Source organism: Mus musculus, chromosome 9 (assembly GCF_000001635.26).
Source record: "Mus musculus strain C57BL/6J chromosome 9, GRCm38.p6 C57BL/6J".
Lineage (NCBI taxonomy): Eukaryota > Metazoa > Chordata > Mammalia > Rodentia > Muridae > Mus > Mus musculus.
The window spans coordinates 105,177,531-105,190,105 of NC_000075.6; the positions used below are offsets into that span (position 1 = coordinate 105,177,531).

The 12,575-nt window shown below is 43.0% G+C and overlaps 1 protein-coding gene across 10 annotated transcripts in view; it reads right to left on the reverse strand.

Moving 5' to 3' along the window:
• Nek11 (NIMA (never in mitosis gene a)-related expressed kinase 11) overlaps positions 1 to 12,575 on the reverse strand; it is a 233,369-nt gene that overhangs the window by 15,375 nt on the left and 205,419 nt on the right. The window contains exon 16 of one of the 10 annotated variants that reach the window (XM_006511680.1): positions 10,318 to 10,954. The exons of 8 other annotated variants lie outside the window; for them this stretch is intronic. In XM_006511680.1, coding sequence (XP_006511743.1) covers positions 10,897 to 10,954 — 58 coding nt within the window. In that variant the 3' untranslated portion in view covers positions 10,318 to 10,896. Of the gene's footprint in view, positions 1 to 10,317; positions 10,955 to 12,575 lie in introns of those variants that run through there. One more of the 10 variants, XR_379760.1, reaches the window with a different exon arrangement.

The window sequence follows — 12,575 nt, forward strand, 5'->3', positions numbered from 1 at the left end:
TTTGGCTAAGAATTTCATGAAGCCATTGTTTTTAATAGCTGAGTAGTACTCCATTGTGTATATGTACCACATTTTCTGTATCCATTCCTGTGTTGAAGGACATCTGGGTTCTTTCCAGCTTCTGGCTATTATAAATAAGGCTACTATGAACATAGTGGAACATGTTTCCTTGTTATATGTTGGAGCATCTTTTGGGTATATGCCCAGGAGTTGTATAGCTGGGTCCTATGTCCAATTTTCTGAGGAACTGCCAGACAGATTTCCAGAGTGGTTGTACCAGCTTGCACTCCCACCAACAATGGAGGAGTGTTTCTCTTTCTCCACATCCTTGCCAGGACCTGAGTTTTTGATCTTAGCCATTCTGACTGTTGTGAGATGGAATCTCAGGGTTGTTTTTACTTGCAATTCCCTGATGACTAAGTATGTTGAACATTTCTTCAGTTGTTTCTTCAGTATTCCTCAGTTGAGAATCTTTATTTAGCTCTGTACCCCATTTTAATAGGGTTATTTGATTCTTTGGGGTCTAACTTCTTGAGTTCTTTGTATATATTGGATATTAGCCCTCTATCGAATATCTCAGAAGATGGTAAGGTCTCCCATACTCATGGATTGGCAGGATTAATATTGTAAAAATGGCCATCTTACTGAAAGCAGTCTACAGGTACAATGCAATCCCCATGAAAATTCCAACTCAATTCTTCACAGAGTTAGGAAGAGCAATTTGAAAATTCATTTGGAATAACAAAAATCTAAGGATAGCAAAAACTATACTCAACAATAAAAGAACTTCTTAGGGAATCACCATACCTGATCTCAAGCTGTATTATAGAGAAATAGTGATAAAAAAAAACTGCATGGTATTGGTACAAAGACAGGCAGGTAGATCACTGGAATAGAATTGAAGACTCAGAAGTGAACCCACACAGCTATGGTCACTTGATCTTTCACAAAGGAGCTTAAACCATCCAGTGGGAAAAAGACAGCATTTTCAACAAATGGTGCTGGTTCAACTGGAGATCAGCATGTAGAAGAATGCAAATTGATCTATTCTTATCGCCCTATACAAAGCTCAAGTCCAAGGGGATCACGGACCTCCACATAAAACCAGATACACTCAAACTAATAGAAGAGAACGTGGGGAAGAGCCTTGAATACATGGGCACAGGGGAAATTTTCCTGAACAGAGGAATACCAGTGGCTTATGCTCTAAGATCAACAATAGACAAATGGGACCTCATAAAATTGCAAAGCTTCTGTAAGGCAAAGGACACTGTCAATAGGATGGTGGTAACCAACAATTGGGGAAAACATCTACACTGTGCTCTTAATGATGGGAAGGGGACCAAGCAGGAGGAGAACTGCTAGTTCACCTAGAGATGCCCATTTCTGATTCTCTTCTGCAGCCAAAGGAGAGAACTTTCTTGAAGGTGGGGTTTCCTGAGTGAATCTGAGCAACAGGATTTGTAGCTACTGTGGTGTATTGGACGCCACGCACTGTTGACCTCTGGCCTCCAGATGTACTCTCAAGCACGTGCAGGAGAACCCAGACACACCTGTATACACGGGCATGTGTGTGCACACACATACAACTCATGCTGTGTCTATGAATGAACGATGGCAAAGAATGTTTTTATAGAGCAGACAGGTTATGGGGTTGAGGCGCTGCTGTCCACCAACGTTTCCTCGGCTGACATGTTCAGCCGACATTTTTATAACTCTCAGATTCAGGCTGATTCAATTGTCTCCACTGACTCCTGCTCCCCCTCCCTCCCCTTTCTCTGCTGTGTACACAGATTTGCTTTACTAATAATTTTAAGAAATGGTAAATACTGAGTGATGGGTCTGCTGATGACGAGGATCTGTTCATTACACATATGCGCTTGTACGGAAATGTCCCACTGTGCCCTTTCAGTATGCACGGGTACTAAGTACCAGGTATAAATAAAACAACAAAAAGATAAAAATTAATGCTATTCGATCCATAACACATCAGGATCAATCAGGCTCCAGGCTGGTGTCTGGAGAGGACTGTAGCCTGGCCTGAGGTGGAGAATGGGTTATGGCTTGTTTGATAGCTTTCTGGGTCTGCTAGCCCCATGGGCACCAGCATTTTAATGGTGTATGGAGTAAAACTCTCTGCACTCTGCTAATTGAGCAGGAAACCTTTCTCACTTGAGGTCTGGAAATATTGCATTCTCATTTCGTTTTCCAGCAGACATGACTGGGAAGTGTCAGACAAACACAAGGCTGTACTAATGATGGGTTTCTTTTTCTGTTCGGGTCCGGGGCAAGCACCGCACTGCAGAAATCATTTGGTGGGAAACAAAGTTTTGATTAGATATGTCATACACATAGCCTTTGGAAGAGATGGGAAGAATTAAATCATGGGTTTTATATTGAGCTGTATAGAATCCATTTTACAGGTTTAAAGCAGTAAAATACTGGAAGCTGAATGTAGTTAATGGGGTAGTGGGTAGTACTTTCTGGAATATATATTTTACACACACACACACACACACACAATATATGGGAGTCAGGGTTGAAAAGATGGTTCAGTAAAGTGCTTACTTTGCAAGCAGGAGAACCTCAGGTCTATCGCAGAATCCATGTTTTGTTTTCTTTTGTTTTGAAAGCTATTCATGGTAGCTCATGGTTGTAATTTCCGTGGGAGGCAGAGATGGGAGGATCCCTGAGACTTATTGGTCAGCTGGCTAGTGATAATCTTCAGGCTAGAGGGAGACTCTGCCCCCAAAAACAGGGTAGAGAGGGTATCCTGAGGTTAACCTTTGTGTTCCTCGTGCACATGCAGGTGTGCACGAATAAGAGAGCGCCCAGAGGATGAGTAGGGAAAAGAAAGGCAACGAGTATAAACCGATATCTGTGGATGCTGAGTTTGTACTTTTCCTTGGAGATTTGCATTTCCAAGCTAGAAAAGAAAAAAAAAAAGCTTTCAGCAACTTGGTATCTGTCTTCTAGCCTCTGCAGTGAAGGAGACAGGGGTGTTGGAAAGCCAGGTCTAGTTACAGACTCAGGATAAGTGCATGTGTCCCGGGAAGGAAGCTTATTTTTGGATCTGTGAAAGGAACACATGAATGGTGCCAGACCTCAACAACACACACTAGGGCAAATGTCTTCATTTATTTTCCCATCATTGTGTTAAAATATCCTGACAAAGGCAATTTAAGGGGAAAATGTTTCATTCTGGCTCAAGGTTCAAAACTGCAGCCCATCACGGCAAGAAGTCAAAGAGGCGTGGCCGTGAAGCAGCAGCTCACAGCGCATCCAGGGTCGGGCAGCAGAGGGTGATGAATGCATCTACTGGCCTCCCTTCCTCTATCCCACCCAGGGAGCAGCACTGCCAACACTGGACAGATGGACAGACGGACCAGTCTTCTCACCTCAATGAATATAAGAAGAATAACCCCCACCGGGCACAGTCCCCCTCTCACTCTAAAGAACATCAAATTGATAGTTAACAGCAACCATTATAGTCACTTCACATCTTTGTCCCCTGTGGGGGCAGTTCATCCTTGGACACTGGCAGGCCCTTCCCCTGCAGACCTGCCCTAGGTTAGTAGGGCTGTTGGGTGGTGGGAGAGTCAGTGAAAAGGTATTAACTATGTTGCCCGCCTCTGGTTAATCACAATCACGCTCAAGTCCTATAGTGCCCTGTCATAACCCTATCAGCTCACATCATACTGCAGTTTGTCTGTAAATGCCTGTTTCTCCCATGTTAGTCTGTGATGTCACATTGGGCAGCAAGGCAGGGATCATGTCTCCCTGTAATGGCATGTGTGGAGCCTTTAAGGAGGCTGGACAGTAGTAGCAGTAAGCATTAGCAACTTTCATTTCAAATCTGAAAGTTTGTTGAATAAATGATAATTTAGCAAAATCTGAAATATCACATTATAAATCGTTGTGGATTATGGAAACCAATTTGGTAGAACATATCAAGGGTTGTGCCCTATGAATCAGTAATTATAGTAAAAGGTCACCTTTTATAAACCAGTAATTGTAAGACATTTATCAAAAGAAAAAGCCTGAAATCTGAAAATAATGTTAGGCTAAAAAAAAAGTTTATGTCAACATTATATATGACTTGGAAAAGCTGAAAACAAACCAGAAGTATATTACATTATAGAGAAATTAATTATATTTTTGAAACATTTAATAACTTTGGAAAAATGTTCAAGCAAGAAAACAAGATCCTACCATTACATCATAAGATTGCTTCATGCTGTTCAAAGTACATCACAATCTCTTCATAAGGGGTATAGACTATTCCACTGGCTGTGTTGTAGATTACCACAGGTTTGAAGATAACATAGAAGGGGTCACACCGCAGCTACTCTTGTGAGGCTTTGTCCTATCAATGAAGTAGCCTAGAAAGCTCACCAGATAAGCACACACAGTTCTCCCTCCCTGTCCTTGCCAGAGCATGCATCTTTGCAGAGATCTACGTTGCTTTAAAAAAATACTTATAGCATTAGCATACTTGGAGCGTCTTGCTATTGAAATGGTCCTATACTTTGGGTGCAGTGGTGTGTGCCTCTATTCAAGAGACAGAGGCAGAGGCAGAGGCAGAGGCAGAGGCAGAGGCAGAGGCAGAGGCAGAGGCAGAGGCAGAGGCAGAGGCAGAGGCAGAGGCAGAGGCAGAGGCAGAGGCAGAGGCAGAGGCAGAGGCAGAGGCAGAGGCAGAGGCAGAGGCAGGGGAATCCTCTGAGCCCAGGAAAGAGTTCCAGGCCAGCCTGGGAGATAGCGAGACAATGCTTCAAACACCAAAATTAACAAATGAACCATGTATCGATCTCTCCAGAGCTATCCTCTCAATATGGCAGAGTTGTTGCAGCCATGAACCGCTGCACTGCATTTAGCTGGGTAAGACAGGGTCTGCAGTCACTGCCTCACTGGCAGGGCATCTATTATTGGCAGTTGATAGATGCTGAGGGAGGCGGACTGTTTCATTCAGTGTTACAGCTGCAGACAAACTGCCATGTTCCTGTGAGTAACCTCTGATCCACACCCATGCAAGCAACTCTACTTAAACTCAGGTGTCACACACGATAAGAATATGGAGAAGTCAGATATCAGAGAGGAAGAGAGGAGGAGAGAGGAGAATGGGGGTGAGGATAACTAAAAGTTATCATATGCATAGAAGAAACTGTCAGAGAACCAAAATAAGCCTGAGACAAAGAAGGAAACAGAGGTCAGCTCTCCACGGCAGGTGTAACTGAGGTCTTCTCACTTTCTTTTGCCCACCATCTATTCTTGCTCCCCACCTTCCTTTTCTCTGTTTTACTTTCTTTTCCTTTGTTCCTCTCTTCTCTTCTACCTCATTATTTTATTCAGTGGGAGAAGAAATATATAAGAAAGTTAGAATGATGGCCATTGCAGAAGTTACACAGCCCTCACTACATGAGCTTACACTGTCGAGACTTAGCATAAGCATGAAGGACATGAGCATCACTCTTCAGGAACAAGGATGCAGTTTGCAAATGTGATTTAAGAAAGAAAAGAGAGGGGGCTGGAGAGATGGCTCAGTGGATAAGAGCACTGACTGCTCTTCCGAAGGTCCTGAGTTCAAATCCCAGCAACCACATGGTGGCTCACAACCATCTGTAATGGGATCAGATGCCCTCTTCTGGTGTGTCTGAGGACAGCTACAGTGTACTCATAAACAAATCTAAAAGGAAAGGAAGGAAGGAAGGAAGGAATGAAGGAAGGAAGGAAGGAAGGAAGGAAGGAAGGAAGGAAGAGAAAAAGAAGTTTCTCACCCAACGAAGCTGTTGAAGGCACCCTCAGACTACACCTAGAAACAGTGTGCATTTGAGTGAACTGTGTCCAGTGTGAATGAACTGAAGTGATTCTCTGAAATCAAGGAGAATGTGTGAGCCTGGCTTCATGTGGGATACAGACAAATGAAGGGTACATGCAAAAAGATTCTAATAAACACTTGTATTTGCTTTAAATTTTACTCTAATTAGGGATCACTTGAAAATATGATGATTAGCAATTAGGTTGTTTTTAATGCTTGATTTGGGCTTTCATTTGCAGTAAGAAGTTTTATTAGAGTAGAGAATCAGAGGGGCATAATATTTCTCTTCCTTTTTAGGAATCTAGGCTGTCTGACTCATCTGTTTATAACAATCATAGAATGGCTGTGATTATGGGTCAAAGGAAGGGACCTTCCTTTGCATATGCACACCCAGGTCCAAAGTCACCAATGTCTTCATGCCTTTGTGTTAAAAGCTAAGCAATTATAACTATGACAAGCTATGGGATGACCCAAGTGTTTCTCACTATACATGTGAATAAAGAAATGGTGGTATATGCACATATGTGTGTACAGACAGACTTAATAGAGAGTACATCCTCCCATTTGCAGTGACATATATCTAGAAGAATTATGCTCGGTGAAATAATCTAGGCACTCATAAATTCTGTAAGCTCACATTTACATAAGCAAACAATATGTGGAAATAGAGTGGCTAGGGGTGATGGGAAATTCAAATTAAAGACAGCTCAATTACAGTCACATAAAGAGATTAAGTCTTCTCTCTGACACAGGTCATAGCCCAGCCTAAGGAATGCGCCACCTACACTGGGCTAGGTCAATTAACCATCAAGAACATCTCTTATGGCCATGCCCACAAGCCAAGCTGATCTAGTTACGTCCTCAGCTGAAGCTTTCGTCTCAGGTGATGCTAGGGTGTGACATATTGACAGTTAAAATTAACCCATAGGATTCTAAAGCCTTCCTATGGCTTGCTTTCCCATTTTAAGTACACGTACTCTGTGGGCATGTCACAGAGGTCCTGTGAGTCTGTTGGATTGTCCTTGTTCACTCCAGATTAGGAGGGCTCAACTGGAGTCTTTGCTGCTTGCTACAGGCAAAGACACTATCTATGGTAATGAGAGTTGGCCAAATGCTCATTCAATAAAAAGGAGTCTTCTAATAGACACGCACCAACACTTACACATCAGCAGATACTTAGAAGGCTCTTTGGATCCTCGGCACCTTTCTGTGTGACTTTTCCTGAGACTATAAAACAAACATTTATTCACCTTAGATAGAACAACAAAGTCAGACCAAAGAAACTACTCCATGAAAAATCTAGATTGGTGAGCCAGTAAATTTACTGGGATTACTTACAGAGGCAGAGGTGAGGGATCACTTATGGGCGCATGGGTGACCCAAAAGCCCTCTGGAAACTGCATCCCTAGACATCCTTGGACACTTGCTGACAGTTCTAAGGGAGAGTCTTTACTCTCCCATCGATCTCCCCCTGCTTATACAACTCTGGAGAAGGTCCTATGGGTCTTATAACTTCCTGAACTTCAGCTTCCCTAGTCTTGGAACTCCTCCTTCCTTACGCTAAGAGAATTGTTTGAATTCTAAGGAAATAGTCACACTTGAGATCCACTTAAATCCCACTAATTGCTAGGATTCATACTTGGGAGACTCGGCTTCTAAATGAGCTCTGTTCATGGTAAAAGCCATACCTGTATAATGCACTCATAGTCACACTGCTTGTACCCAGGGTCAGGGGGCTAGGAAGATACAGCAGCATCTCCAAGGCTGAAGAACTATTACAATCTCTAGTGTGGGCACTGTACACTCATAGACTGTCTATTGTGGTCAGATACTAGGCTTACAAACATCAGCTGCACCCAGTTAGCAGACTATCAGCCAGTGACTCTGGCCCACAGGAGAAGGTGCCCTTGAGGGGAGAGGTAATAAAGCCACAGATGGTGCCAGCTTTCTCCATGCTCCAGGCACTGTGTGTTCCATTGACCAACTGACACGTGGGAATACTACAGCCCTGGGAAATAGGCTCACTACCCAGAATTCCCAGACAAAGTTTCAATGAGGAAAGGAAAACGTGTTCAAGACCACAGGGTTACTTAGGGGATACATATGCACACGCACACACACACACACACACACACACACACACACACACACACACACACACACACAGGTCAGTATTGAAGTCAGGTCTCCTTGACTCCAGGGTCCTGACATCTTAGTTGTTACACATCAATAGACCCCACCCTTCCATCCCGGGCTTTGGGTGCTTTCTCTGTGGTGATTAAAATGTATTTAAGTGAACTCTGTGGCTTTCTGGCTGAGTATCACTCAATCACCTTCTGAGATGTCTAATATCTAGCTGGTAACTGTAAGGTTCTGCTATTTCCCTAAGGTATGTTCAACAGGCCGGTTCCTTTAAAACACATAGAGGGGATGTGGCTCAGATGAGGTCACATACTTAGCAATGTCCTTAGTTCTACTTCCCAGCACGACCAGAAAACAATCAGTTTCAACATCTGCAGCCTCTGTGGGCTCTGCCAAATTACCCATCAGATCCCTGAAACAAGAGGCAGTGATGTAAACTTCCACTTAATCTTCATACTCTCTGGGATGTTTTCCTCCAGATCTTAACTGATCTGCACCCACCCAGCTTTTACAAGGACTAAACCCTCAGTGCTGGTCAGAAGGCTCACATTTGAGTGGCCAACATCAGCTGCCTCAGCGGCTCTGTCATATATTTCTGCTCTTCCATGGGCACCGACACTCCCAACACAACTTACCAACCAGTCCTCAGTCAACACCATGGAATATAACAATGTGTATCTTCAATTGATCTATTTTGCCATTTGACAGTTTTGTGCATGCATAAAATGTATTCTCATTACTGTCCCATCCTACCCTCTCTTACCTTCCCCTATCCCTACCAGTCCTCATCGCCACTTTATCCTGCCCAGACCCTTCCTGAACTCATGACTTTTGGTCTTGTTTTGTGATCCATTTGGTTTGATCAAGGTGTCTGACAATGGGTTTGCTTGCATTGTTTTTGTAATTCAGCACCCATAACAAGCTGGTGGGACAAGGAAACATCACTCCCATTTTATGGGACAGAAAAAGGGGGGCTCATAAAGTGTCCCCACCATCCTTCACCCCTGCATCCCACCAAAATGACAAAGTCTTATGTGTGTAATTAAAGTATGAGAGATTCTGGCTCCTACAGAAGAGTTTACAGCCAACAGGCCAACCACTATACTCCACACACAGTTCAGTCTGTGATGCTGGTGCTAATGCTTGAAGCCAGCAAGATCCTGCCATGCCCAGTGCCCCATCCTGGGTGTGGCTAAGAGCTGTGTTAAAAATGGAACATCTTCGATTTAGATCAGAGTCTGGGTGCTGCAAACTATGGAAAGATAAAACAGTATGCTGTTACACAATGCCTGCCTTTCCCTGTGCTTGTCTTCCTTTTGCACTGATATAGCCCGCATCTCTTCCTACAGATGTTCCTACAGATGTGTGGAGACAGCCCCCAAGCACGCCCACTGCAGCTGCCATTCAGGAAGTGCGAATCCTAGCACCTCTGACACCCAGTTTCACTTTTCACTTTGAGATATGTGCTATGTACAAAGAAAGAGGAAATAGGGGAAAAGGAAAAAACTGAGATTCAAGAATTTCAAAAATAAAACCCCCAGAAGATAATAGCTAAGCTGTCTAGCACTGAGGGTGTCTACAACTCTTTCCCTGTCTAGTTGAGAACTAGACCAGCCCTTACTCAGATTCCATTTGGGATAACCAAAGACCTGTCCCACTGTTACAGATTGCTGGTCGACCTTTTGGAAAGCCACACATGAGTGCAGTACGGGACCCTCAGACCTCACACACACACACACACACACACACACACACACACACACACACACGCATGCACGCACTCACACATGGACCATTTACTAAGCATTTCCTCTTTGTGTTGAAGAGTTGGTAAAACAAAAACAAAAACAAAAACAAACAAACAAACAAAAAAACCAGAAGAGAAGTCTGCCTAAACTATACCAAGCATGTCACTTGTCCCTTTGGAGACATGCAACAGGGATGTAATGCTATGTATGCCTTTCAAAATGTGTTACATTTCTGAGTGAAAGGGGTGTTTTGTCTGTAGCCATCTGGTAACACTCAGCCCCTAACTTAACACCCACACCAACCATCCTTCCATGTAGACAGACAATAGCATAGGTGGTCTCCAGAGCCCACCCCTTACTGAGGAGATACTGACATTGAGTAATTGCTAGTACAGGGAAAATCATTCTTTTTTGAGAACATGGCCACTGATTTCTCATACCCCAGCACATGGCCTCACATCCAGGCACATACGCAGTACTAACATTGAGCATGCTGGGAGAATATGAGACGTTGTGGCGGGGGGATGGGGAATAGACTTGATCTTATTTCATTGTATGGAATACACACACACACATATCACAGGAGATTCTCAAAAAAATAAAGAAAAGGTCTTTAAAGAAAAACAAAATTGAAAACCATTTTTTTCTTTTTGCATTTTGTAAGCATGCCCCAGGCCATGAAGATCTTGGTGTGATCCGGAAGCAGAGGGATCCGAACCTCTCTGTCTGGAGGTTGTAGTTCACAAGGGCGCCTTCCTGAGCCTTTCAGGTGGTGAGGGGAGGCCGCTTTACAACATCCTGGCTTCTGACGATGAGAGGCCCTCCTAAGCTCAGGTCCAACACATTATTTTTATGTCAATTATTTTTTAATAATCCAAATAACTTTGAGTCTAACTGATATAGAGTTGTGCTTTTCCCAAGGAATCAATTAGGAAAGAGTATATATGCCAATGAATTTCTCAGTATTGTGGTGGTCCAAATATGCACAGGGAGAACAGGAGTCTAACAGAGAAAACTACAGATCAAGCAAAGACCAAGAGGGAGTGGAAAGGGGAATAAAGTAACTCCTAGGTTTTTGTCCCTTTGCTTAGCCACTAGATTTTGCTTATTTTTGTATTCACAAATTGTGTTTATGATGTAGTAGAAAGTGGATTAAGCAAAGAAATCCTTGGCATGTTTCAGGCAGTGGAGTTAGGTTCTTCCATGCTTCATTCCTTTTAGTCTTCTCTGTTCACCGAGTAAGAGTGGACTGCAGAAAGAATGGACAAAGCAACACAGCAGAAGCTTAGCTGAAGACCAATGAGGCGCTAACCCAACAGAAGCAGGAGCATAGCTGAAGACTTATGGGGCTCTCTCTACCTTGGGTCAATTCTTTGATTGGGACATGACCATGAAAAATAGAAAATCAGAACACCCCTGTTAATTAATGCCTGAAAGGAGAGAATATGGTTGCTAGAGAGTTGCTATCCTAGAGGACCCAGGTTCAATTCACAGCACCCACATGGAGGCTAACAACCATCTGTAACTCCTATCTAAGGGATGTGACACCCTCTTCTGCCCTTCATGGGTTCTAGGCATTCATGTAGTTCATATACATACTGTAGGTAAAACACCTGTACACATAGAATAAAATAAATCTAAAGTAGAGGATATGGACACCAAACCAGCCAAGAGCACCCATCACTTATTCCTCAGATTATTTAAATCAAATTCTGCTTTAAGTTGTGTGCCAATCTCTTTTTCAAGGGTCATATGTGTTTAACTTGAGAATTGAATAGAAAACATACATAGTTAACACCCTGAAATAGTGCACAGTTTAGTTCTTCATTGGGTGGCTTTCTATCACCAGCAAGCCACCTTTATAAAATTCACAACTACATTTCCTGTGAAATTAAGACTACTCAGGCTGATCTTTCAGTCAACATACTCTACATAAAACACCATGTGAAGAGATTGGTCCTGCCTGAAGAACTGCTAATATGTTGGCATTCTTGATATTGACTACTAGGACTGTACCATCTTGATGCCCATTTGACCTGGCTTTGTGGAAACTCAGATCCAAGCTATACACGTAGCCAGGACAGTGATGATCAGCACCCAGACTTCCTAATTTCTCTTTCATCTTTTACTTCCTCTATGTTATTCAGCTAAGTTTATCATATCTTTTTCTTTTCTGATGCTAACACGAATTAAAACTTTTTCCTCAGGTATAAGTGTTAAAGTCCTGATCAACAAAACATGCTATTCAGACGTGCTAACTGTGAGTCAGTTTTTAAAATGATCCTCATGAAGTCTTAGAAAGTGAATATATCCTTAAATGGGATCAACTTCCAGTCTCTCAAAGGCAAATATTACGTAAATCTTTTATTTCTCTATGCTCCCTAGTTTCCACAAATGGTAGGAGGTCAATAAATGCTTCTGAATTAAACACTTGCTGTATTACTGTTTGCCATTACTCTATGAAATATTTGAGGTTATGTACTTCATGAAGGAAAAAGGCTTGCTGAATGCAGACATCATGACACCAGCTTCTGCTTGGCCATGCAGAAACCTCATGATGGAAGGAACCACAGGACAGATGCTTAAGACAGAGGATCCACAGAGGAGGAAGTAGGAAAGAGAGGGACGATGAGGGAGAGGAGAGAGAGAGAGAGAGAGAGAGAGAGAGAGAGAGAGAGAGAGAGAGAGAGAGAGAGAGAGAGAGAGAACAAGAGCAGAGACACAGAAAGAGAGATTCAGATACACAGAGAGAGACAGAACCATCTCCTTTCTTTGTTTTCCTAGTCCATCTGAATGACTAACCATCTTATCTGAGGTTCCTCCTCTCAAAGGCTCCACCATCTCTCAGCATCACCACACTATAGACTAAG